The sequence below is a fragment of the Alternaria burnsii genome (genome assembly GCF_013036055.1).
Source record: "Alternaria burnsii strain CBS107.38 chromosome Unknown 752, whole genome shotgun sequence".
NCBI lineage: Eukaryota > Fungi > Ascomycota > Dothideomycetes > Pleosporales > Pleosporaceae > Alternaria > Alternaria burnsii.
The window spans coordinates 1352753-1376628 of record NW_024066114.1 but is presented as its reverse complement, the minus strand read 5'-3'; the positions used below and the strand labels follow the sequence as shown (position 1 = coordinate 1376628).

The following is a 23876-nucleotide window of genomic DNA, read 5'->3' as shown; positions in this document are numbered from 1 at the left end:
TGCAGAGCACGCGTTAACAACATGCTCTTGACGGGTGATAAGGTTAGTTATCACCGAGCAAAGGCTGTGATTCGCTGCTGTCTCCAGCACCACCCTTCTTCTTCTTGCCTCGCTTCTTCCTCTTCTTTTTGCTCGAACCTTTGCCTCCTGCATGCGAGGACTCGGCCTCCGAATGCTTTTGGTCGTCGTTACCATCAGCTTGGCTACCGTTGGCCTTGTCCTCGGAGTCACTAGAACTTGTGGTCTCCAAGACAACCTTCTTGATACCGTTGAAGTCTACGACGTTCTCAGAGATGCTACCACTTCGAGCGGTATGTCGCTTCTTCAGCGGACTGTTCGAACGCGAGCGGATAGAGCGTAGAGAGGCAATGGTACTAACGGAGTGTGACCGTCCTCTTGAACTGCCGTTTTCGTTGTTGCGATTATCGACAAGTAGATGAGTATTCTCGTCGTCTTCGTTAGCACCACCCTTCGGAGACGTAGGTTCTTCCTCATGTTCCCGTGTACCAGAGCGACCTGATCTCCAGGACATGCGATCGCCACTTGGAGCCATGGTACCATATCCCACTGCTACACTGTGAACGCCGTCACTGGCCTCGCGACCCGCTGAGGCTAACAAGCCTTCGCCAATGCCACCTTCGGGCGCATGAGAATCCTGGGTTATCACACCCTCGGTTCGTGTTGTTTCGGTTGGGGCTTGAGCATCTTCTGGTATGGTCTTGGGAATATCAGGCGTCAGGGTTGTCTGGCCAGGCTTGATCTTAACCGTGTTGATGCGAGTCTGTTTGGGCCTGGTGGCAGCGTTCGAAGGACCGAGATGTTTGAGGTGTTGCATGACGCTTGGATCATCACTGCGAAGCGGCGAGGCGCCTCCCTTGCTGCCACTGCTGCGGCGACGGATCAGGAAGGAGGGCTTGGGGTGACCTTCAGGCATCTCGGGCAAAGACGTCTTGCGTAGAGACGGCTTGCCGTTCTGTTCCGAATCTGTTTCGGTGTCTACAGCTTGCGCTTCTGACGGCTTGCGAGAGATATCGGTGATGACCTTGCCTCGGGGAACGCGGGCACGAGGAGCGGGAGCCATGCGACGAATTGCCTTGTGAACATCGATGAAGACGTCGGATTCGTCAATGATTTCCCTAGTTTTGTTAGTAGCGATTCGGGGTTTGAGAGGTTGTACTGCTTACTCTCCAATCAATTCTTCGATAACGTCTTCGAGCGTGACGACACCCACGGCGCCGCGGGCCTCAGCTGGGAATTCGGAGACTAGCACCATGTGGGACTTGCCCTCTTGGAAGAAGTTGAGAATGTCCAAGCAGCTCGTCTCGGGACGCGTTTCAGGAAGAGTAGCCAAAGCGAAATCGCGCACACGTAAAGCATCCTCTGGGTCGTAGGTGATGAGCATCTTGACCAGGAGCATACCGACGAAATTATTCTCGTTCTCGGGTGTGTGGATGGGAATACGGGAATAGCCAGCAGACAGGATGTTGTCCATCATCTTCTCGTCCAGAACGGTGTCAGACGACATGGTGAAGACGTCCTTCATTGGCGTCATGATGTTGCCAACAGCCTTGGCCTTGAGATCCAGCACAGCGGTGATGATGGTAACTTCATCCTCGTTCAGGCGTTCATGCTCAAGTCCGAGCGACTGGTGCAAGCTGACGAGCGTCTTCAATCCGCCCTTTTTGTAAACGGTACCGTGGTCTTCGCCGAGGAGGTAGTCGAGGAGTTTGGCAGTCGGCCAGGCAATTACGCCCATGACGTACATCAGAGCGAGGACGATGGGTGCCATGGCAGCGCCAATTGGCAGACCGTAGCGCACACATATGGACTGGGGGACGACTTCGCCGAAGATGACTGAGACGGGTTAGACGTGACCAAAGTAGCTGGGAGCGAATGCGCGTACCAATGAGAACGGTAGAGCTGACGACGGCAGGCCATCCTCCACCGAGCGACCTGTCCAGCACAATGGGAAGCGTCTCGTTTGTGATGACATTGCTCAGGAGTAGCGTCACCAGGACCCAATGCTTGCCTCGCTCAAGCAGCTTCAGGACCTTCTTGGCGTTCTTGCGTTCGTGCTTCTCGCCGGAGGAAGCCAGGACCTGGAGATAGATCTCGTCTTGGCCCATCAAGCTGGAGGGTAGCTGTTAGCGCGTTGTTGCACAATGGCGGAACCGTGATGTACTCACGCAATGGTCAGACCCGCAAACACACCACCGGCCAAAACAAGTGCGATGGCAATACCCAGGTAGAGCCAGAGCTGGGGGTCGCTGGAGTCCTTGGGGAGGTCCTCGTCGGCGTCCTTGAATGCCTTGACGACATCGCCAAAAGGCATGGGCAACGCGGTCACGACGGGCGCGAAGGCGTGGAAGAGGCCGAGGAAGGCGAGTCGAGCAATGCGCAGCGAAGAGCCATTGGCGGCCGCGCGAGAAGGAGAGGCGCTCATGGCCAGGGCGAGCACCCGAGTGCGGAAAGATGAAGAAAGTCTCCGTATAGAGGAGATGGATTAGGCGAAGGAGGTGGAATCCAAGGTCTGTGGTGGGCGCGCAAATAATGATGCGGAAGCAGCGGTTTGGTGGGTCTGCGCACGGTCAGTGCATCTAGACGTAAGATGCAGCCTCAAAGTGGACAAAGGCGCGCGTATTATGGATGCGCCAGTCCTCTACGCTTTCGTCGCAGACCGTGTACCCGGGTGAATCAGCAGTCTGCCATCGCGTCACTCAACGACATCTGCCTCGACACAGCATGCGTGCGCGTCCTCGGTGTGCTCGAGGGGGCCGGCATCAATAAACCCCGGTTCGAGCTTCATCGTACTAGTCTCTAATTGCTTTCCCCAGTCTCACAACAAGCCGCCAAGCACAAACACTGTGCCGTGCTTCCCACAGGCATGTACCTGGCCCTGTTGGGTAATGCTGCTCATATAAACTGCATGCACGATACTCTGCGCCTCAAACGCCAGCAATGATGAAAGAGGTCAGCCACAAAATATCGAAAGATGCGTACGCTAGTCTCCACCTGCCGTGGGAACCATCAGGGCGTCCATCGTCATTGTGCAGCAGCTCTAGCCTTGGCAGGACCTCAATCACGTGCTGTGTGGCACCTTCTTCTCCGGGCGCATGCGCGCTTAACTCCGCAGCGTTGAAACCTGGAGAGCCGTAGGTAGCCGCGACATACAACCGCACAACCGTCGGCTTACATGTTTGTGCCCAGCATGTCTTTATTGCATGTATCTTTTCGCGAGTTTTGGATGAACTTGTTGCTTTCGTTTCTATAGACATGGCTGCTAGAACCCCTTCAATCCGCGCATTGTCGCGCTATCTACTACGCCCACAAGCACCACTTCGACCCCGCTGTCAACACCATCTCCAACGCAAACAATACTCGGCTGCAGCACCTGGTGCACGCCTTAATGGTACAGTAGAGTACGATACAACGCCCATCCTCCACCACACCGCCAAATCGTCCCTCTCCAACCCCGAGTTTTCTGCAGAGATACAAAAGGGCCAAACAAAGCGTATAAACCTCTACACCGCCATCAATGAAGCCTTGCGATATGCCTTGCAAACCGACGAACGCGTCATGGTGTTTGGAGAAGACGTGCAGTTTGGAGGTGTTTTCCGGTGTACCATGAATCTGGCCGGAGACTTTGGCACAGAACGCGTCTTCAACACTCCCTTGAGCGAGCAGGGGCTTGTGGGATTTGCTATTGGAGCAGCTGCAGAGGGCATGAAGCCTGTAGCGGAAGTTCAATTCGCAGACTATGTCTTCCCGGCGTTTGACCAAATACACAATGAGGCGGCCAAGTACAGATACCGGTCGGGGAGCACGGGTGTGAACTGTGGAGGGCTAGTCATCCGCATGCCATCAGGCAGTGTCGGACATGGCGCTCTGTAAGACACCAAAACCTCCATGTGGAGATCTACTGACACGTCATTAGCTATCACACGCAATCTCCAGAGGCCCTCTTCACTCACACACCCGGTCTGCGCGTCGTAATACCTCGCTCGCCCGTTCAAGCCAAAGGACTCCTCCTTTCTGCGATACGTTGCCAGGACCCTGTCGTGTTTATGGAGCCCAAGATACTATATCGTGCAGCCGTTGAGCACGTCCCTGTCGACGCATTCTACCTCCCACTAGACAAGGCTGAAGTCCTCAAGACGGGCAAGGATGTGACAATAGTCTCATACGGCACACCCCTATACACATGCTCAGCAGCGATAGCAGCTGCAGAGAAGGATTTCGGATGCAGTGTTGAGCTGATAGATCTCCGGACGATATACCCATGGGACCGAGAGACGGTCCTAGAAAGCGTGAAGAAGACTGGAAGAGCGATTGTAGTGCATGAGAGCATGATGAACGCGGGTGTAGGTGCCGAGGTCGCTGCTACAATCCAGGAAAAGGCATTTCTCAGACTAGAAGCGCCTGTGAAGAGGGTGACAGGGTGGGCAACACATACCGGACTCATGTTTGAGCAGTTTGTCATTCCGGATGTTACCAGTAAGTCTCGATTTATTGACGTTTGCATGCTCTCTTCCGCTGACGCTCCCAGGGGTTTACGATGCGATCAAAAAGACTATAGACTATTGAATGACACGGATTCTGATTCATTGCTATGCGAAATTGGCATCATTGATGATTGAGCGCACATATCATTCGCTCGTGCCTAGGGCGACAGCGAATTCTCAATCACAAGTGTGATACCTTTCTTTCCATTTCCAGTCTTTGCTTAGGCGCCTTCCCCCGCAGGGTGGCTCTCTTACCATCAAGATATATCGGTTCACTCAGTTTTACCCAACGATGCCCCCAGCCAACTTCCATACCTGAGCCAGAACATCCTCCGACACTTCATTCTCAAGCCAGGCGCGCGCCTTCTCAACAACCAACTCCCAAGTTTCTTCTTCATCCTGCATCTTCTTCTCTAAGAACATAACTACAGTCGCAGTAGCCAAGACCTGGTCAGCATTCGTCTCAGTGAGCTCGGCGATCGCTTTGCTAGCAGCATCGTGATCAAGCTTCATCTCATCGTGAGGAAGCTTGTCGATAGCTGCCCACGAGCCTTCGAAAGACTGACGCGCGATGAGGCGTTGAAGAAGGGTGCCTGGGACAATGTCAGTATATGGGAAAAGCGAATGTGAGTAGCCATTCACTTACCAGTTTCTTCTTCAGTTTTTTGCCTTTTGCTGTTGGGTGAGGACGGCGATGTTGGCGAGTACGCTGATCTGTTAGCACGATCTTGCCTACGGTTACGTGATTTTTTACCTGGACTTTGGGGAGACACAGGGCTGTCCATAAGGGCAAAACCCATGTCTTCATCTGACTCTTCCTTCTCTTCCATGTCCAGACCAAAAAAATCGGCATCTTCGATGGTAGGATCTGCGATTTCAGCTTGAGGAACTTTTCGGTGACGCATTGCACCGCCTCGACCCAAACCTCTTCCACCACGAGAGGCTACGCCAAAGAACCCAGTGCTGCTCTGGCTTACAGAAGCGCGTGCACTAAACTCTTCTGGGGCACCAAAAGGAGACCCGCCGTATGCTGTGAAACCACCCGACGAAGCTGTAGGCTTGTTAGTACGCTTACGCTTCTTCGTGGTCCAAGGGTCTCTTGTAGAAGTCGAGCGCCTCTTCCGTGGAGGCTTTTTGACCCCACCGGCCGAAGATGGAGCAGACTTACGGGCTGCCTTACTGGCGAGCTGCCGACGAACCCCACCGGTTCGTGCGCTTGCATTCGCAGAGGCGGGCATGGAGCACATTTGGATAGAGGCGTACTTACCGTCTTCCAATACCTCCCAGTCGTTGTCATTTTTCTTGTCATCCCGACTCAGTGTCGCTTCTAGTACTTTCTTCCGCTTCTCTACAATCTCGGCCTCATTGGCTTCTACGGCTACGAACGAGCAGTGTTTGCCGCCAACCTGATACTCAACTCCGAGACGGACAGCCTCACGTCGCTGGAGCAGAGGGAACTGGGTGCGATGTTTGTCTTTGACCAGTACGCCTGCATCGTCAACAGTAGCCTCGGATAGCCAACCGTGGCCTTCTTCAAGTTCTTGTGTTGCCTTGCGAGCTGCCAACTGATGAATCATCTGATCGGCGTCCTTTCTCACTTCGACCGGGATCTCAAGCTCTAGCGGGCCTTGAGGTGAGGTACCTCTAAGTACCACGCTCTTTGGCTGCAGATGCGATGACTCTGGGGACATGATAAGATAGACGCAGGTACGGTTGAACGGGAACAATGATGGTATTTCATGAGGTGTTTGCAAAAGGTTTGGGCGCTTGAGTTCCGGTAGACCTGCGAAGACGTTCTTTGGCTCACCATCCTTAGGATGCTCTTCTTGGACGTCAGGGTCGTAAAGCGAGATTGGCTTCGCTTCAGAGACAGCAGCTTTGCTTTCTGGTTCCCCTGCAATACTGAGTTTCACACGGAGGCTGTCAGCGACGGATTCAACGCTGCCGTCTTCGTATTTGACTTCGAGACGGTAGTCTTTAATATGAGGCGTGAGTGCACCCTTAAGCATCCGGACGATCTTGCTGTCCAGCTTTTCGCTGTCGGCAACCATCTGAGCGAAACCTCTCCCTGCTCTCGCAACGCCTTCGATCAGCGCACTAGAAACGCCACTACCGATTCCAATAGGGAATACACGGACGTCGCCACCTTTCGTGTTCTCGGATACGTAGTTGAACAACCGTTCTTGGGACCATATGTCGCCGTCAGTAAGCAGCATGAGCTCGGTTTGAAGTCCAGTATCGCGAGCTTCAAAACATGCCTTAACCGCAGTGAGAGTCTCTGTACCACCAAAATCTGCCCTAAATGTTTCGACGTGTCGGATAGCCTCCGTAAGTGTATCCTGGTCATACATCCGGCTCTCCGGCCAAAGAAATGAGTGGCTGCTTCCAAATGAGCAGATATTGAATGAACAGCCGATGGGAATCGACTTCAAGAACACTTTGAGCGCCGACTTCAAAGTGGGAATATGGCCTTCCATGCTACCAGAACGATCTGCAATGAATACAACCTCGGGCTTTTGCGACTTGATGTTAAATTTGGGTACCAATGTCGTCATCAACGCGCGCTGATTGGGGAGAGTCGGGTGTGTTTCGAGGATCGCCTGAGGTATACCAACGTCTTTCGCAACCACCTGCAAGACAAAGTCCTTGTCTAGTTCGGTGGTGCCCAAGGCGAGTGTGGCAGAACCCCTCGAAATTGAAGCATCTTCGTCGTTAGTACTGGTTGATAGCGATCCGAGGGTAACTTCGATGGGATGTGATGGGGAAATGACCTTCTTGATGGGAATCCCTTGCGCCATGTTCACATCCACTGTTATCGAGATTCCTTTGGAATCAATCTCTGCTGAGGTTTCTTGAAGCTTCCCTGGGTAGTATCCGTAACGAGGCGAGATCGACGAGGGGATGGTGAGACGAATACCATCGACTTCAGCATCGTGCTTCAATTCCTGCACGTACTTGATGGATACTTGTACAGATGCGCCGTTTGGAATATTGCTGATAGCAGTTGTGAAAACATCCGCCGCGTCAGGCAGTTGCTCAAGTAGTGCTGCGCTTTCGCCACGCTCCTTGGCCTCCTCGTAGGTTTTCCTGGCTTCGTTCTTCTCTTTCACTAGACCGTAAATGGTGCGCTCGCCGATCTGGCAGAAGAACTCAACAACACTCACGCCGTCGAATAACGGAAACGCATATCTGTTTAATGTCAATGGGTGGCCTTGTCAAAGTGGCGTGCACATCAGCTATGGGTAGACACGAACCGGACCTCATTCAATGCATCTCTCGAATGGTTGACGAATGTCTGCGTCAGCACGGTGCGGGCGGCCGTTGAAAGTATCGTTGTATGAGCATCAAGTTTGACCTGAGGAAGGTAAGTCCGCTCAGATGTCTCGGAATGGTATACATAACAGCCACAGACATGGCGGGAAGAGCGGTAGCGAGAAGACATGGTTGTGGCTGTGTCTTTACTCTAGTCTGATCTGGCAGAGACTAGGTGGGGATAGGTTAACACGAAAAAGTGTGAAGATGTGATTCAGCTAGAAAACGGACGACAGGCCCCTGATATACCTCGTCTTGTCGGTTGTTGCCTGATATATCTTGGCAGAAACTGTGGGTATAATTCCCGCTGCATCTTCCCAAGTAGGTACTTGCATAGTAACCTGGACCTCCTATTGGAAGAGCACGTGATGTCACTCGTACTCCCACTGCAGTTGTACATGAGTCACAAACTGCGGGGTTGGCACCATTATGGATACTGCTGGATCCCTGGACCCGAGTTATGGTGTTGAGCATCGATGACTCCAGCCATAGCATGCACTAAGACCTCCCTGTTGACGAGCCCGTGGTTCTGTAGCATACTTACGAATCATGTTATTCGCTTCACCAAGGCGTCGAGTCATTAGTCTTTGCATCCAACATCGCAACCCTTACAGATTCATTCGCGCTCCGAGAACCGCCGGGGTTCTCTTCTCAATAGATATAGTGGGTAGTGATGCAATGCGCACATAAGCAATTTCTCAACGCGTTGTCAAAACAGTTCTGATGCCAAAACTATCGCACCGCAATCGTGATAGTTCTCGAGTACCGAATTTATATAGACGGTGGTTGTGTAGCACGTAGAGTAGTATAGCTGGTGTTGTGCGCTGCGTCGTGACGCAAGAAGTCGATCTAACGAGGCTGGGAACCCTGGAGTCTGGAAGGTGACACGAATGTGAGCAGTGCGACGAGCGGCTTCAACGATGATTCCTAAAGCTTGTACGTAGGAGATTAAGCAGTTCTTGGTGGTTTTACGTTGGTTGATCGAGGAGGAGAGTCGCAGAAACGTCTGCGTCGCCGAATTTCTGTTGCCTGTAAAACAGTTTCTCAGACAGCCAGTGTGTCATGACGTCAGGCATCGTCGCACACTTCTGAAACCTCTGGCTGGACAATATATACAGCCCGCATATCGCACATGTTCCTTGCTAATGTTCAAAACCTTATAATCGATCTCGACGGCCGAAATGGATATTCCCGGTTATGATGCATTGGCATACTATGCCACACCACCCAACAGCTACATTGGTACCACCATCTTCCTCTCCTACATTGTCGCAGCACTTTACGCGACCATTACGATTACCTACTCGCTATACTCCCAATATACATCTATATTTCACGCGTCTAGCACGGCAGACAATGAAAAACTCGATGCAGCGAAGGTGGCGCGAGCGCGTCACATTAATATCTACGCGTTTGTCGCTTCCATGAGTTTCGCAACGTTATCCTACCATATGCTCATGTTCCTAATTACCCACTACTTAGAGTGGAGTGGGGACAAGAGCCGCTCCCTCAGTAATGTCAGCGTGGAAAAATTAAAGAGGTGGATGTTGGAGTCAACCCTATTCCAGGATTTTGCTCAGGATCTGGTCAAAGACGCGCCGAACGCTGTATGGACTCAGGCTGCGATCTTAGCGACATGGTTCTGGAACATATACATGGGGCAGAAGGGTAGCTATTAAAAAGTCACATAGATTGGGGTATACTAACTTATATATAGCAAGAGCGCGCCGATACGATACCACAAGGATGCGCACGTACATCTTACTCGGGCAGATCCTACCCATCTCCTTCGCGGTCTCACTTTTCCTCATCCAGCTGCATCTTTCATCTCCGGATATAGCTCCCACATCAGCTGCAAGCGACGTGGCTAAGACCGGTCCATCGCCTAAGCGTCGCAAACCGATAGCAACACTGCAAATTCCGAACATTCTTCTCAATGCGGCTCTACTCGCTCTTCCGGCTCTGCGATCCAACTCCATATTCAGCTTACTAATCCTTGTAACACGCGCTGTTTTATTAGTTCCGTACTCCTCAACCATGAGCCTGAGGGACGCGGATGTAGTCAAGTGCATTACTGTATCCGGGGGCTTCGCGGTAGCAAATGCCGCAATGATGAGGAAGGACCTCACATTCGGTGGTATTTTGGGATCCTTAGGAAATGGCGGGTATGCAGTCAAAGCGTTAGGTTGGGATGCAGTACTGGGACTAGTAGTGTACTTATTATTGGGTTGGGGTGGAGGAGTCTGAACGACATCGATATTAAACGATGCGGATTGATTCCACTGTTCATACGGAACGTAAGACCTGCAGTTCAGGGAAGCATGACGAAAAGTTTGCCTAAAGGTCCTCGCAGTATTCTGTGGTCTCAAAGTCAAGCGCGAGAATGTGTGAAGTGCTCCAGGGTCTACTGAGACGTATAGAAACAAGGCGCTTACCTCCCGTGTATGCTGCAAGCAGGCGGCTTGTAATAGAGTTTTACCGATAGTGATGACAGTAAGAGAAGGATGGTTATGGTTAGCTTCTAATTGTCCCTATCGATATGATTAACACCCAGAGTGCGATTGGACCAAGAAGTATCGCAAGCGATCATGAGGTTATGGTGCTGCGGAAACAATGCAAGAGTACCGCCTGAAGCGTCTGGTATTTATTTGCGACACAGGTTCAGATGAGAAGAGTGCTTACTTCAAACCCTTGCGTTACGCATCTTTTGCCTCGTTTTTATGTCATCGATCGTACCATCGTCGCCAACGACGAATTCGAAGTCGGAGTACCGCAGGCCAGGGAGATCCGGACGCTTGTCTTTATTCTTCATAGAATCACCGAGAAGATCTCCACCACGGCAGCTGAAGCATGAGGTGAGAACGACAATCGCGATATCGTTCAGCAGCATACTCCAGCTCGGTGTGCCTGTAATGATGGCGTCGTGGTATAGAGCTCGGACGAGGCGCCGAACAACTAATGCTCCTGCCGGCTCTCGTGATCGAGTCATTTCGCGCGTTAGTTCTCCTTCCCGGAGTAACTTGTCCATGGCGCCTTGCAGCTGGGCACTGTCATGAGCGTCGAGGTGCCATGTCTTGTACTTGAACACCAGAGTCTTTTTCAAGTACAATAGTCCGCGATAATATAAGATTGTGGTGGATAAGTTTGAACGGCATTAATATCATATAACGCGAATTGATCCTGCTGTTTACAATGGATTACAAGACATGCAGATCAGGTAAGTATGATGAAAAAGTGTGCCTGAAGGTCCTTGCAATACCATGAGCTTCGAGACAAAAGTTCATGACACTGTGAAGTGCTCCAGGCTGATGCTGACCGACAAAACTACTACAGACCTCAGCCAACTAATAGAGTGGCTTATCAGCTTGGACACCGGTTGCGCTTTGGGCGGAGAAGGAAGAAGGTCTAGCCCGGCAGCTACGTAGTCGTCATGGAATGTTCTGTAGGGATCGTTGAGCTCTTGAAGAACGACACATAGAGTCATGCTTCACATGTTCTTCGATCAGATAAAGCTTGAGAAAAGGGGAGTAGCCAACTTCAAACAGCACTACGTTGCGTGAGTATTGGCGTTTATAACGGGCGAGAGTACATGTACTTGCTACAAGGAAGAAATCAAACGCTTCCCAGTCAGCCCCTTCTGCTGCGTTACAGTCTACAAAGGCCAGGGGTGACAAGGGTTGTGGCTTTCAGTAGTATTGTAGGCTCCTATGCAACCTATCGATGCATATGCCTCTTCTGTTATACTCGTTGTAGCAGACTGAACGGAAACCTTCCCAAGAGGTGTTCCGCATTTTCGGCGTCTGGGTGATAGGGTCGTATTTACCCCTCACCAATGTGCAAAAATACCGATTTTCGCTCTACCCCACTGCAGCCAACCAGAAAACTCTGCGCCCATCGCACCTTCCCCCACACTCATCGCTCCTTCCTCAAACGTCACACAATATATTGTTTCCAAATTTTGTTTTTGTATCGGTTTTGTAGTGTAGCGGTTATCACTCCGGATTCTGATCTTAACATCAGAGTTTTCCGGCAACCCCGGTTCGATTCCGGGCAAGACCTTCTTTTTGCAGGCGTGTATACTTTTTGCTTTCTTTTGCATATGGCAGCATTGTAGCGCGCACTTGGGTGTGGGTGGACATGCGGCGCGTCATCTGCTTGTGTGATGCGAAGCGGTGCTTTGGGTACGGTGAACATCATTTTGACAACAACCCTTCGAACATGGAACTTAATACATTTGCTAGGCCTTTTACTTATAGATGCGCATTCATACAGACAGTGTATCTGCCAGGGTGTGCTTAAAAGTCCTGCGTACAAATCAATCAGAACGAGCGTCTTTGTGGCGCGAAATAATTGTGAAGGGAATTCGTCATTGCCTGCGGTTTCGAGACATCGAACGATCAGTTCGGCAGCACATCTCAGCATTGAGCGTTAAACACAGAAACTCGAAGACATTGCAGCATCTGCTCTGGTGGCGCCGGATCGAGCCAGGAAACCTCACGGTACAGTGCAATAGAGGGAGTAAGATACGCTCGGTCGATGTAGCAGCATAATGTTATGTGTTGTTGGTCTATTCCCCGTTCAGGCTTTGCCGCTACTACCACAAATGTCCATCCACCTCTCCGTCTCCTTCTGTATGACCTCTATCTGCATATCAATCAACTTCGCTAGGGAAGTAGTTGGTGCGTGCTTCCTCAGCACTTCATTCCCCACCTCAAGTAGAAGCTTGTTGACATTCAGCTTGATTGCGCCAGATCGTATACATCTCTGCATGACTTCAGCAGGAAAGTCATTGGTGCCGTGTAACGCGACCAAGACGCGCTTATTTATCTGCTTGTCTATCGCTTCGAGGCGGTCGTAGTGTAGTTGTCCCTCCTTCGGACCAGCGGGGCCGTAATCGCCGTGTACGTTTCCGATCGACGGGGCTAGTATGTCGATACCGGCGTTGATGAAGTTGTCGACATCTTCAGGCGATGTGAAGAGCGCTATGCAAAGTCAGAAACGGAGGGACGTTATGGTGGTCGTCTGCAGTCTGAAGGCATACCTTCAAGATCTCCTGTATCGGCGATACCATCTTCGCCACCTTCTATCCGCCCGCTCTCTGCTTCTACAGCGATGCCCTTGTCATGACACTCCTTGGTCAGTATCCGAGTCTTCTCTAGATTCTCGGCTTCATCGTAATGCGACATGTCAACCATGACTGAGTCGACCGGTAGCGTCGCGATGATCTCTCGGATGTGCTCCACATTCTGCGCGTGGTCGATGTGTAAAGATAGAGGTACTGTTGCGGTTTTCACGGCATGCGCAGCCGCATGAGCGAGAAGGGGCAGTTGCTTGAGGGTCGATGGGAATAGCTGGATTATCAAGGGCGATCGCTTCGATTCTGCCGCGCGAACAAGGGCTGTCAATTGCTCAACGTTGTAGCTGGAGACAGTCAGAATTGTGAGCGACGTTTACAGTAGCTTCGTACGCGATTGCAGCCATGACGCCATAGTTGCCTTTTGCAGCGGCGTTGAGTATTGCTAGTGTTCGATTGTCTTTGGTGACCGCCATGATGGATGGTAACAATATGCACTTTGAAATGTCTCAAATGTTTACTGATGTGCAGAGCTTGAAAGACATCGAGCGCATAGAGTTCACGCGATCGGAACGGTTTCGGAACCGATGTTGTATTGTTTCTCTGCGGCATGTTTGGTTCGGGGAAGCCGCAGCCCTCAGGCTCATTGATTGGTGGTCGTGCCGAGGATCAGGTATGACGTTGCAGAGAGGCGAACGGTACGTCGGCCGGCTCACTGGGCCCCAGCCGACGTGCCTCGTAACGAGGCACACGTTCGACTGAACAAGGTGATGAGTATTCTATCATGCACCCCGCTTCTACCCCACGATGCAGGGATTTATGCCACGGCTGAGTGGTCTCCACATTGTGACTTTTGTGGAGAAAGTACACTCGAATTCAGGGCGTTCTCCGTTGCGCACCGACCCACAATAGCCTCGCTACGTGGTTCTTTTGCACCGATTTGCTTTTTCGCAGTTGTGTACAGATGAGGCCACCTTCATAGAACCACTGCATCACAGTGGAGCCAGAGCGAGGGGCCAAAAGTCCGTTGCATACGGTTCGATGGGTGCAGCGATAAGAAATTGACATGCATATGTGGAGAAAGGTTCAGATAGGATGGCTGTATTCGGTACGATCGATGGAAGGTCATGCTTCGGCCCTCCAATAGCTGGTAAGATCGTTGAGTAGTGTCTTCGGTGGGAACTTGGTGACATCGAGCGTCTGGTCGAGGAGGTTCAAGATAGCTGTTTGCTTGACGGGCTCTTGAACGCATAAACCAGCTGAATAGTGTAAGCATTATCTCAAACAACATGCGTGACGATATAGGGCTTACCAGCATAGATGGACTTGAAGTTCACCATGGCACTTGGAATTTCTCTGCCTTGGTGTGCCATCGCAATGCCACAGATCATGTCTACGCTTTCGTCCAGGCTACGTTGCCGAATCCGGAATTCGTCGACACCTCCCATTGAAGGCTGGTTGATGAGAACTATAATTCTCGCAAAGTGAAACGTTTGAACAGCAGCTGCATACGAAGGGGGGTGAATCCAGATGGGCGCAAACATGGCGCCAGGTCCAGGTGGCGGTCCTCGGTGAATGGGATGGAAGGATGCTGGGAGCGCTCGATGCCAATCTTCCAGAGCTTGCAGGAGCTTTCCGGCTTGGTCGATGCGAGTGTTCAGGTCGTACTTCTTTTCGTTTGCAGCAAAGTCTACACACCGCCCACATATGTACACAATCCGCAAAGCCAATTCATCCGGGCTTAGGTCCATCAAACGCTTGGTCGGTCTCCAAATAGTTAGAACGCGACGTCCTTCGCGGAATGCGACCCAGGTATCTTGACGTATCCATTGCCACCAGGCAGCTCTCCGAAGTGGGTCTTTGGACTCTCCGTTGTTGTTTTGGCTCCTCTGTATCCAGAATATACCACGCAAATGTCTCTCCCAGGCTCCGTTGCTGTATTGGCCTTCAGAGTCCCACATCTCATAGGTACTAATGAGAATAGATGTTGATATAATCTCCCTAGACCTATTGTAGGAAGGGTAGAAAAGATTCTTCGACAGGTACTGCAAAGTCTCATAGTAATATTGTGTTCCCGCCTGTAGTAGAGGGCTTTGAAGGCTCCTCATCCTGCCGTCGTCACCGTCCGGGGAAGGGTCTTGTATGTTTAGCCGACAGATTTGTGGCTCATTTAGGAGTGCCATGTGCCGTGCCGACACAGCAAGTAGAGACTTCATGAGGCCTACGTTATGGACAGCCAGAGAAGGGACAGTTTCCGTGAACTGCCTGGAAGGGTCGTTCAGGTCCAAAATAGGACCAATCACAGCAATGTAGTGTTGAAAAAGCACGAGCTCATCGTCAGACATGGGTATGGGGTTGATTGAGTTCCATTGCTCATGTGCCGACGATTCGGCTTCTGGTGCTTGCTGGCTTGAATATAGCTGCGGGCCTGAACCTGGTGTATCAGCGACAGGACTTGACTGTCTGGACAAATTGTTCCTGTCTAGGTCAACATTGAGGTTGTACTTGTCGATGTTGTTGATGGCATCCTCGGCAAGCAGGTCGTAGTAGGCCAAAGGTGCCGAATTTGGCGACGGCAACGAGTTGATGACGGTCGACGGAGAGTCGAACAATAACTCGGGAGAATTGTTCCAGAGCTGAGAATCGATATCACCTGGAATCGGTCGTCTAGCAGGCCCTGGCGACGTGGCAGCAGCAGAAGAGCCATCTTGAGCTGGTGAAGTTTCTGATTGAACAGAACCAGACGCATTGCTTCCCGTGCCGCCCGTGGGGTCATTTGGCGACGGCCACAGACATTCTCTGTCGGATTTGCTGCATGTCGCACATCGTGGCCTCAGCTCGTCACATTTCACCCTCCTTCGTCTGCAGGTAAGGCTGTTCAAGTTAGCCGCCGGTTAACGAAAAGACCTGCAGCATGTAACCAATACAGAGCTAGCGAACATGACAGTTCAAAGATACAAGGCGGACACGTGCTTGGGGAACAGCTTACCATCCGGTGGTTGTACGTAAGCCCTGCAAGCGACGGAACCGTCGAATCAGTGAAAGCCTCACACCCAGTCAACACAATCAGACTTACTCGCGCTCGAGATGGACGGGGTTTGCGCGGCTTAGGATTGCCTGTTGACGATGCTTGCATTACGAATGATGTTGCGCATGCTGGTGGAACTTCGCTTGGCCCTTGAGGATCCGCTTTCGCCGGTTAGGCCTGCCGTGGGGAACGAGGCTGGGGCCAATGGGAAGGACGCTCAACTAGCCCAGGATACCACAGCGCATGCAGAGCCCGGATTTCTGATACCTCGCGGAGTTTTGCAGGATGATCTGACGGTGGTTAGAGAAGGGAATCGTGTTCACTCTGGAAAAGGCCCGCGGCGAATACTCTCTCGAAGGCCCCGCGCCAGTCCAAAGCACTGTCCACCACCGGCTGATTTGGGGAGGCCTAATGTACATGATACAGGTCTTGGAGCATGTCTGATAGAAGAGGAGCAGCAATGTCCACTCGAAGTATCGGTGGATTCACGATGTATACAGGCTGCGTGCAGCAAAGGAGACGTGCTTAGTCAGTTGTGGCTGTTGCGCATCCCGGGTTATAATTTCGTTTTCTTGACGTGTCGCCTCATCCTTCTCACCTGCACGACATGATCGACACTACTACGGACATCGACAACAACATCGCCATGCATCACTTGACATCTTGCAGAGGAAGGAAGCATTTTAATAAACTTTGTTGAATTGGTCCTAACACAACCAAAGCCAGCCGGCAGTTACAGACTCCACCCAATGCAGTATAACGCGAAGAAGCAACAACAGAACACTTCTACCAGGCGCCGACAATGCCCGCAACTGGGATGTCGATACCCGTAGTGTAGCTGGCACCGTCTGAGAGGAGGTACACATACGCACCGCCAAGTTCACGAGGATCGGCCAATCTAGGCATACCGCCATAGTACTGCATCTTCAAGTTCCAGTCGGGCGCCCTCTCGACATAGTATGTCATCTGCGTGCGTACGAAACCCGGCGATATCGAATTTACACGAATTCCGTGCTTTGCCCACTCCATTGCGAGAGTATGTGCCATGTTGCGGACAGCGCCCTTTGTCCCTCCATATGGTGCTGACGGTGCTGCCCTGTTTGGCCGGTACGATGTCATGGACGCTGTGAAGACGATCGAACCCTTGATACCAAGCTCGATGAATTTTTTCGCGGCTGCCGTTGCGCAAAAGTACGCGCCAAAAACGTTTAGGTTGAAAAGCTGTTCGAGCTGTGGGCGATCGAAGTTGAGTGCGGGCTGGTGTTTGGTCATTCCTGCGTTGGCGATCATGCCGTCGATACGGCCCGACTGGGCAACAATCTGGTCGATGGCCTTCGTGACGCTTTCTTCAGATGTGACATCGCAGTGCAGGTAGTGTACGCGCTTGAGGTTGGCCTTCTGCAGCGCCTGGAACTCCTCACCGGGTTCGAAGAGGTCCAGGGAGTAGACTTCAGCAGCATCGTTGGCAAGGCATACTGTAGCGAGGCCGAGTCCAATACCTGCAAGGTCAGCACTTTTCTCAACTCTCGGTGTTCCTTTCTACCAACCTCTGTTTGCCCCGGTAATAGCGACTACCTTGCCCTTGAGAGTAATTTTCCAGTCGAAATCTTCTTTTGGCTCTGTAGTAAGATAGACAGGATTCTCGACAGTCTGCTCAACTTGACCGTTGTTGGCGTGCCCGTTGGCAGGCGCTGTCTGGTCAGATTGCGGTACGATTGCGGAAGGAGACATCTCCGATTGATTTCTACTGGTGTAGGTTTGGGGAGTGCGGCGGGTCTGGCGAAAGAATGGAAAACCGAAATGATGAAGAGGCAAACACCACCTGGCTGGCACCCCGCATGTTTAAGTACATCTCACTCACACACACCCCACAAGAAACTGGTGGCAACGGAGTGTGGTTGATCGGTACCAAATGCTCTCCACGGGCGAGAACGATGCGAGCATGGTCCACAAGGCAGGGATGCTGTAAAGGCTCGGTTCAACCATCTTCGCAGGAGCAACGGCCTCGTGGCGAGCTTACGCGCCGACGCGACTTGCACGTGTGATAGCTACCACTTGCCTTCGCTTAGTGGCACAAAGTTCGCCTCGAGGCACACCGTCGGGTGTGCACCGAATCAATGCATGGAACATGTTCTGTCGTGTTCCTCGACCAATCACTATTGTCAAGCTTTCTGTGCAGGCTGGTCTGATGCGGGAACTTCGGCTTGTAGCTCAAGACCTGGGGTAAGAAAAAGGCCCGAACGCAATCTGGGGAGGTCCATGCTGTTTTTGGCAAACATCAAAACCTGAGGGCAAGATACGTTTCCACTATAAAGCACCATGGGTGTCGCACCCATCTAGGCGTATCGGCGACTGCTATCGCAATACTATACAGCCTGTCGTTTCAGGCTCCGCTTCATTGCTTCCATATCCGTCCCGCTCCCGTCGTTTCGCGCACAGGAACACCATGTCGTCGACACGCCACTCTCTAGAGCCTATAGATGTGAAAGAGATGGACGCAACGAAGCATGTAGAGATCGCTGAGGACTTCACATGGACGAAAGAGGAAGAGGAAAAGCTGGTCCGCAAAATTGACCTCTTTTTGCTCCCAACGATATGGTTGATGTACCTGCTATCATACATGGACCGCACAAAGTATGCTTATATCGAAATGGCGTGACAGACGATGCTAACGAGTTGCCAGTATCGGAAATGCGAAGATTGCCGGTATGGCTGACGATCTGCAACTCACCTCCGATCAATACTCCATTGCTTTGGTTGTATTCTTCGTGACCTATGTCGCCTTCGAGCCGCCTTCCAACATGCTTCTGGTCCGCCTCAAGCCGTCCATCTACCTACCTGCCATCATGATCATTTGGGGAGCTTTGACATGTTGTATGGCTGTCATCGACGACTTCAAACACCTTGTCGTACTCCGGATCTTCGTCGGTGTCTTCGAATCGGGTTTCGCGCCAGGAATTATCCTCATCATATCGTCCTGGTACAAGAAAGACGAGCAGTCAAAACGCTTCGGTGTATACATGTCGGCTGCGATCCTCAGTGGCGCATTCGGTGGTCTTCTTGCGGGCGCAATAACCGGCGGTATGGAGGGCACAGCTGGCCTTCGCGGATGGCGATGGTTGTTCATCGTGGAAGGAGCTGCGACCATTGTATGGGCAATGGTGGCATACTTCATCTTGCTGGACTTCCCTGCTAACACAAAACGGCTCACCGATCGAGAGCGAGCTATTGCCATCGCGCGTCTCCGAGAAGGCGGAGTCCGAACACACGTTGAGGGAGAGGAGAGGATAGGCAAGGCAAAGTCCTTCCGTCTTGCTATCATGGACTGGAGGACGATTTCCTTCATCCTTGGCTACATGGTAAGTCCATTAATGTGGATCATAGAGCACTCGTCTAACGGTGTCAGGTCATCGTTGGCTCTTCTACCCTCTCGTACTTCTACCCGACCCTGATGACTGGGCTTGGCTACACGGACACAGTAACAGCCCAGTACATGACCGTCCCCATCTATGCCGTCGCCTTCGTTTGCACAGCAGTCACTACGTACTTCGCCGATGCCATTTCCCACCACCGAGGTCTCGTGATAGCAAGCTGGCTCGGCTTTTCCCTCATAACATCGATTCTCGTGTGTGTAATCTACAACTTTACAGCACGATACGCACTACTTGTTCTCATGGCCGCTGGTCTCTGGGCCTCGAACGCCGTTTCTCTATCGTTTGCGAGCGCAACGTTTGGGTCTATGCAGCCTGAGGTTAGGGCTATCGCGGTTGCGCTCGTCAACGCTATGGGCAATCTTGCGCAGATATACGGCGCATACCTGTTCCCCGGCGACGATAAGCCAAAGTATCTCATGGGTTTCGGAGTTATCTCTGGTATGTTGGGGTTTGGTGTAGTCGTGTACATCTTCCTTCACGTCGCATTGAGGAGAAAAGAGGGAATGACCACATTCTTCTGAGACATGCAAAAACACGTACTGACAGGAGCTCTGACACAATTTATGACTATTCATGTTTATAGATCATAGAATTCCATTTTGTTGCCAGCCATTACAACGTGCTTGCGTACCACATGCATGCAATTCGACGTATGCAAAAGCTCACATGCTTTCAATCTACGTCAACAGAACGGCGTCGCCATTGCTTCCATGTTTGTGGAAAGACGCTGTCACAGCAAATACTCGGTATATAAGATCAGCCTACATCTCCTACAATACCTCTGTCCACTACCACCCCCGGCATCTTCCAACACACGGGATTATCACTCAAACTTACCTAACTTTACAACGATAACGCGGACCGTTATCTTTGAGATCGATCAATAAGTACTATGGGTCTCTTCAACTTCCTAAGGGACGACACCCCACCTCCACTGTACCAGCATGGCAAGCTTGGCGAACCAGGCTGTCACTTGTCCACCGTACGGCCCAGGAACCCAGATCCATCTGGTCGCGAGAGCAGTAACCATAGGTCTATCCGAGGAGGTTCATCCAAGGCGGAAATATTTGCAATGACATCATCTTTGCAGGCGCCAAATAGAAGAAACTCAACGGGCAACGCCCCTGGATTCGGTTCGGCTCTTGTAGGCTTACAACGTGGCGATGAAGTCATTCAGGAATTCCTGGGACATATGAATGAGAGAAGAAGTGGTCATCGCTCTGGGGCGTCTGGTAACTTCCCGGGACCTGGAAACCGAGGAATAAACCCTGGCTTTTTTGGACTGCCTAACCCTAGAAGGACCGGTCGTTCCAGAGATTCATTCATGCAAGGGCCTATGGGTATGGGTAGAGAAGGTGGTGGAGGAGGAGGAGGAGGAGGAGGAGGGGTGAGACTTGATGGCGTTGGAAATTCGCATCCCGCTTGGAATATGGATCATGTAAATGGAAGTGCTGATACTGGTAGCCAGAGAAGACGAGGACAGACAGGTGTTTCTGGTGGTATGGGTGGATTTGGAGCCATGAGGGGTATAGGTTTCGGGGGTGGAGGCATGGATGGATTTGGAGGCACATGTCGTAGGCATTGACGGTGGGTTCGTTGGAGATAGTGCGACCAAAGCATCTGTCGCCTCTATCGATCACATACGAAAGCCTCAAGATCAACCAGAATCTGGCGTCTGAATCTCATGCGGTTAGTCCATGGCACTCCCGCACTAGAAGTCTAGCGCTTTCAAGCTAGCAATAGCGAATGCGAAAAGTGTGAAGAGAAAACCTGCAACTGCAAATCCACCCTGTATATCCTGTCTCACGACTGACCACACAATTCCAAAAATCATGCTTGCCAGCGTGCCAATCAAGCCTAAAGAAAAGAGCTTGAACTCGTCGATCCCAGTCACGACGTCGATTCCCCAACCAAGGCTGTACGCATTAGCATCAGCTCATCATCGGATCGGTTAGTTTGACCTACCTGCTGCCACGTATGGGACAAGGTTCGAGCTTGTCGTTCTTTCGTTTCGGTATGCTTGGCAGTAACACTGGATATGAGGGGCTCTCATCTGGATGCGTAAAGAAATGCATCAGTAGATTGGGGCCGATTGGAGGAACGGTCTCCGCAGGCATTGGGTAATATTCATACTCATTCTTGTAAGACTCAGGTGGTATGTCATCAGTCGTGTGGATATCTACGAGCTGATGTTGGTACAAACGGAACTGAAGTCGGATGTTAGCCACGAACGGCTTCAGGTATTCCAGAGAGCGAAGTAGGGACTTACCTTTACGAACCGTAGGGCAGTTGGTTTCTTGAACGAGAGGAGCATCTTGTATCTTCCTTTGGACTGTAGATACCGTTGCTTCAGGAGCTTGAAGAAGTCGAGGTCTGACCGGATCTGGCATGACTGCAGTGGAGACATGCGTACGGCGTAGCGACTCCAAGGTATACACCAATGAATGAAGTGGTGTTTATGCTGTACTGATCCGGACTGCGTTGTGCATTGCTTTGTCGCCGCGTTATTGGCAGTCGGGTCAGGGGGTTGATGCTGGGGAAGCGGGATATTGCTCGACGCTTCGGTACCCGTAAAGTAAGACAAGAAGCGGCGCATGGTAAACGTTGAATGACTTCGCGGCGAGTGCTGTGAGGCAGCTTGCTGATATATTTGCCGCACAGAGAGTAACCTCAGTTGTCGCGACCGGTTATAAGCACTTTCTGTAGACAATGGTGCGTAGTTGTCGACGATGGTTTTCCCACATGGCTATGAGAGGTCAGCTGCATGGGTGCAGTTGTGGTAGGAGGTCAGAAAAACTTACGCAATCATAACTGATCGTGTCATACACGTCTTTACGTAAGTTGCCATCGGAAGGAGTCTGAGCATCGAGCCCTCGCTGCCATACAACACACCCAGAATTCCTTCGATTCTTATGTACAAGACCGGAAATTGTTCTTGCGAGCGTCAAGAAAGCTTTGCTTGAGCATACAAATGTCTCGAAAGACTCGATTTCGGTCTGACTATATATTGTGGTTCCCGAGACGTCTCCATATGTCAAACAGCTATCGATACCTGGTATGAGTGGATAATGATGCCATGAGGGTGTTTCGCTCGTCCAAGACGTCATGACTCTCACGATAAGCTGGAATGGATGTTGACGAATTTTCTTCAAGCCAGCACGATCAGAAGCTGAGAGCTTATGTTCTTCTGCCTCAAGTTCAAGGCAGGAAAGAAATCGACTTAGGTGTGCGCGTCGCACTTCTGCCCAATCTTTTTGAAAAGGATGGGAAACTGCTTTTGGTGGATGTATATTCCGCAGTATGATATCGATCATCTCTTCCTCATGATTGCGCGTATGTTGTACAAAATTTCTTATATTCTCTTTCAATGACTGGTATGCAACTCCTTTAAACAGGAAATCTTGGATGCTCGAGAAGGCAGGCATGAGCGTCGAATCGGGCTCATCTAGAGCAATAGGCTCAAGTCGCTCCAACGACCCAGAAACGTCCCCGTCGTTGGAGAGGACATTCCCGGAACTGCTTTTCTCTTCAATATCGTAATGCTCGTATATTCGTGATGAGATGTGTCGGAAGCGACGCCGCAGAAACGCGCAGGCATGGTATTGTAGAGTAGAATCAGCCTCAGTGCGTAGATCATTCTCGAAGGCTGCTAGGAAGAATTGTACATCCTTCACCTGTCTCCCAATCGGTATCTCGGGTTGAAAGCACAGCAGTCTCTCCCATCTCAACTCAGGGTCCTCAATCAGGATCTTCAGTATCTCCGCGACAGTGTCTTGCCCATCGGTTGCGATAAAAGACGTACATCTACTTAACGCAATTGAGGTGGAGAAGATGCTCTCGTCATCAGTCAAGCTTCCATCTATATCTGAGGAATCATCAACAATGTCAGGCTTCTCTACGGATACTGCTTGTTCTTTGTCCCAGTTGAGTTGATGTTCGGGACATCTGTATCCTACCAGAACCGTCTTTTCTTGAATGCCGTGACCCCGCTGACCGTGCGCTGCACAGGGGTCGATCGCATGCCTGTAGTATAAGCAACGACAAACAGAATATCTTTCAATAGCCTGGTAGCACATTCACGATTGCGGTTGGGGTGTTGAGTGCTGTGTGCTTGAAAGGTTGACTGCGGGGTAAGCTCAGAGCGTAGACAACAGCTTGCCATACAAGGGTCACTCTCCTCTTACAGCAAGTCATACTAACCTCGACCTAATTTTATAAGACCATGAAGTCTGCAATACTTCTAACCTTGAGCTGTCAGGAGCAGTACCCCATGTCGATTTAGATTCCCGTTTATGATGAAGTAGCTGCGCATTAGCATAACAGACTTCCCACCCATCGTCACCTATCTAGTAAAGTGGTCAGCTATCTAGAATATCGTGTATTGAAGAACGCCTTTGATATGGTGTGTCCAAATTACCAACAACGTCTGTGTTCATTCCATGATTTGATGGCGCAATGTTATACGATGCCTGTGAAGGGCTCGAAGACCAATCGCAATCCTACATAACTACTTTCTTCTGCGCCCT

At 51.2% G+C, this 23876-nt stretch overlaps 10 protein-coding genes across 10 annotated transcripts; 4 read left to right on the top strand and 6 right to left on the bottom strand.

Moving 5' to 3' along the window:
* Positions 1 to 43: 43 nt before the first annotated feature.
* On the bottom strand, positions 44 to 2443 carry GT037_006555 (duf21-domain-containing protein; the record flags this gene model as incomplete). The annotated part of the gene is made up of 4 exons (XM_038931602.1): positions 44 to 1136; positions 1185 to 1854; positions 1904 to 2130; positions 2187 to 2443. 4 exons carry the CDS (start codon positions 2441 to 2443, stop codon positions 44 to 46), a joined length of 2247 nt encoding a protein of 748 aa, XP_038786099.1.
* An 830-nt stretch (positions 2444 to 3273) lies between these two features.
* On the top strand, positions 3274 to 4584 carry GT037_006554 (2-oxoisovalerate dehydrogenase subunit mitochondrial precursor; the record flags this gene model as incomplete). The annotated part of the gene is made up of 3 exons (XM_038931601.1): positions 3274 to 3887; positions 3935 to 4494; positions 4547 to 4584. The coding sequence occupies 3 exons, from the start codon at positions 3274 to 3276 to the stop codon at positions 4582 to 4584; spliced, it is 1212 nt and encodes a 403-aa protein (XP_038786098.1).
* A 200-nt stretch (positions 4585 to 4784) lies between these two features.
* GT037_006553 (uncharacterized protein) lies at positions 4785 to 7944 on the bottom strand (the record flags this gene model as incomplete). The annotated part of the gene is made up of 4 exons (XM_038931600.1): positions 4785 to 5095; positions 5149 to 5211; positions 5257 to 7691; positions 7757 to 7944. The coding sequence occupies 4 exons, from the start codon at positions 7942 to 7944 to the stop codon at positions 4785 to 4787; spliced, it is 2997 nt and encodes a 998-aa protein (XP_038786097.1).
* A 1051-nt stretch (positions 7945 to 8995) lies between these two features.
* On the top strand, positions 8996 to 10061 carry GT037_006552 (uncharacterized protein; the record flags this gene model as incomplete). Its single annotated transcript, XM_038931599.1, has 2 exons — positions 8996 to 9482; positions 9532 to 10061. The coding sequence occupies 2 exons, from the start codon at positions 8996 to 8998 to the stop codon at positions 10059 to 10061; spliced, it is 1017 nt and encodes a 338-aa protein (XP_038786096.1).
* Positions 10062 to 12392: 2331 nt separating this feature from the next.
* GT037_006551 (fructose-bisphosphate aldolase) lies at positions 12393 to 13364 on the bottom strand (the record flags this gene model as incomplete). The annotated part of the gene is made up of 3 exons (XM_038931598.1): positions 12393 to 12796; positions 12856 to 13235; positions 13282 to 13364. 3 exons carry the CDS (start codon positions 13362 to 13364, stop codon positions 12393 to 12395), a joined length of 867 nt encoding a protein of 288 aa, XP_038786095.1.
* Positions 13365 to 14013: 649 nt separating this feature from the next.
* GT037_006550 (uncharacterized protein) lies at positions 14014 to 17647 on the bottom strand (the record flags this gene model as incomplete). Its single annotated transcript, XM_038931597.1, has 6 exons — positions 14014 to 14147; positions 14201 to 15762; positions 15878 to 15900; positions 15965 to 16077; positions 16744 to 17415; positions 17464 to 17647. 6 exons carry the CDS (start codon positions 17645 to 17647, stop codon positions 14014 to 14016), a joined length of 2688 nt encoding a protein of 895 aa, XP_038786094.1.
* A 715-nt stretch (positions 17648 to 18362) lies between these two features.
* Positions 18363 to 19871, top strand: GT037_006549 (pantothenate transporter liz1; the record flags this gene model as incomplete). Its single annotated transcript, XM_038931596.1, has 3 exons — positions 18363 to 18550; positions 18600 to 19275; positions 19323 to 19871. The coding sequence occupies 3 exons, from the start codon at positions 18363 to 18365 to the stop codon at positions 19869 to 19871; spliced, it is 1413 nt and encodes a 470-aa protein (XP_038786093.1).
* Positions 19872 to 20242: 371 nt separating this feature from the next.
* GT037_006548 (uncharacterized protein) lies at positions 20243 to 20935 on the top strand (the record flags this gene model as incomplete). Its single annotated transcript, XM_038931595.1, has 1 exon — positions 20243 to 20935. The coding sequence occupies one exon, from the start codon at positions 20243 to 20245 to the stop codon at positions 20933 to 20935; it is 693 nt and encodes a 230-aa protein (XP_038786092.1).
* A 126-nt stretch (positions 20936 to 21061) lies between these two features.
* Positions 21062 to 21946, bottom strand: GT037_006547 (uncharacterized protein; the record flags this gene model as incomplete). Its single annotated transcript, XM_038931594.1, has 3 exons — positions 21062 to 21266; positions 21316 to 21557; positions 21620 to 21946. 3 exons carry the CDS (start codon positions 21944 to 21946, stop codon positions 21062 to 21064), a joined length of 774 nt encoding a protein of 257 aa, XP_038786091.1.
* Positions 21947 to 22020: 74 nt separating this feature from the next.
* On the bottom strand, positions 22021 to 23544 carry GT037_006546 (uncharacterized protein; the record flags this gene model as incomplete). Its single annotated transcript, XM_038931593.1, has 3 exons — positions 22021 to 22110; positions 22152 to 23372; positions 23431 to 23544. The coding sequence occupies 3 exons, from the start codon at positions 23542 to 23544 to the stop codon at positions 22021 to 22023; spliced, it is 1425 nt and encodes a 474-aa protein (XP_038786090.1).
* Positions 23545 to 23876: the final 332 nt, after the last annotated feature.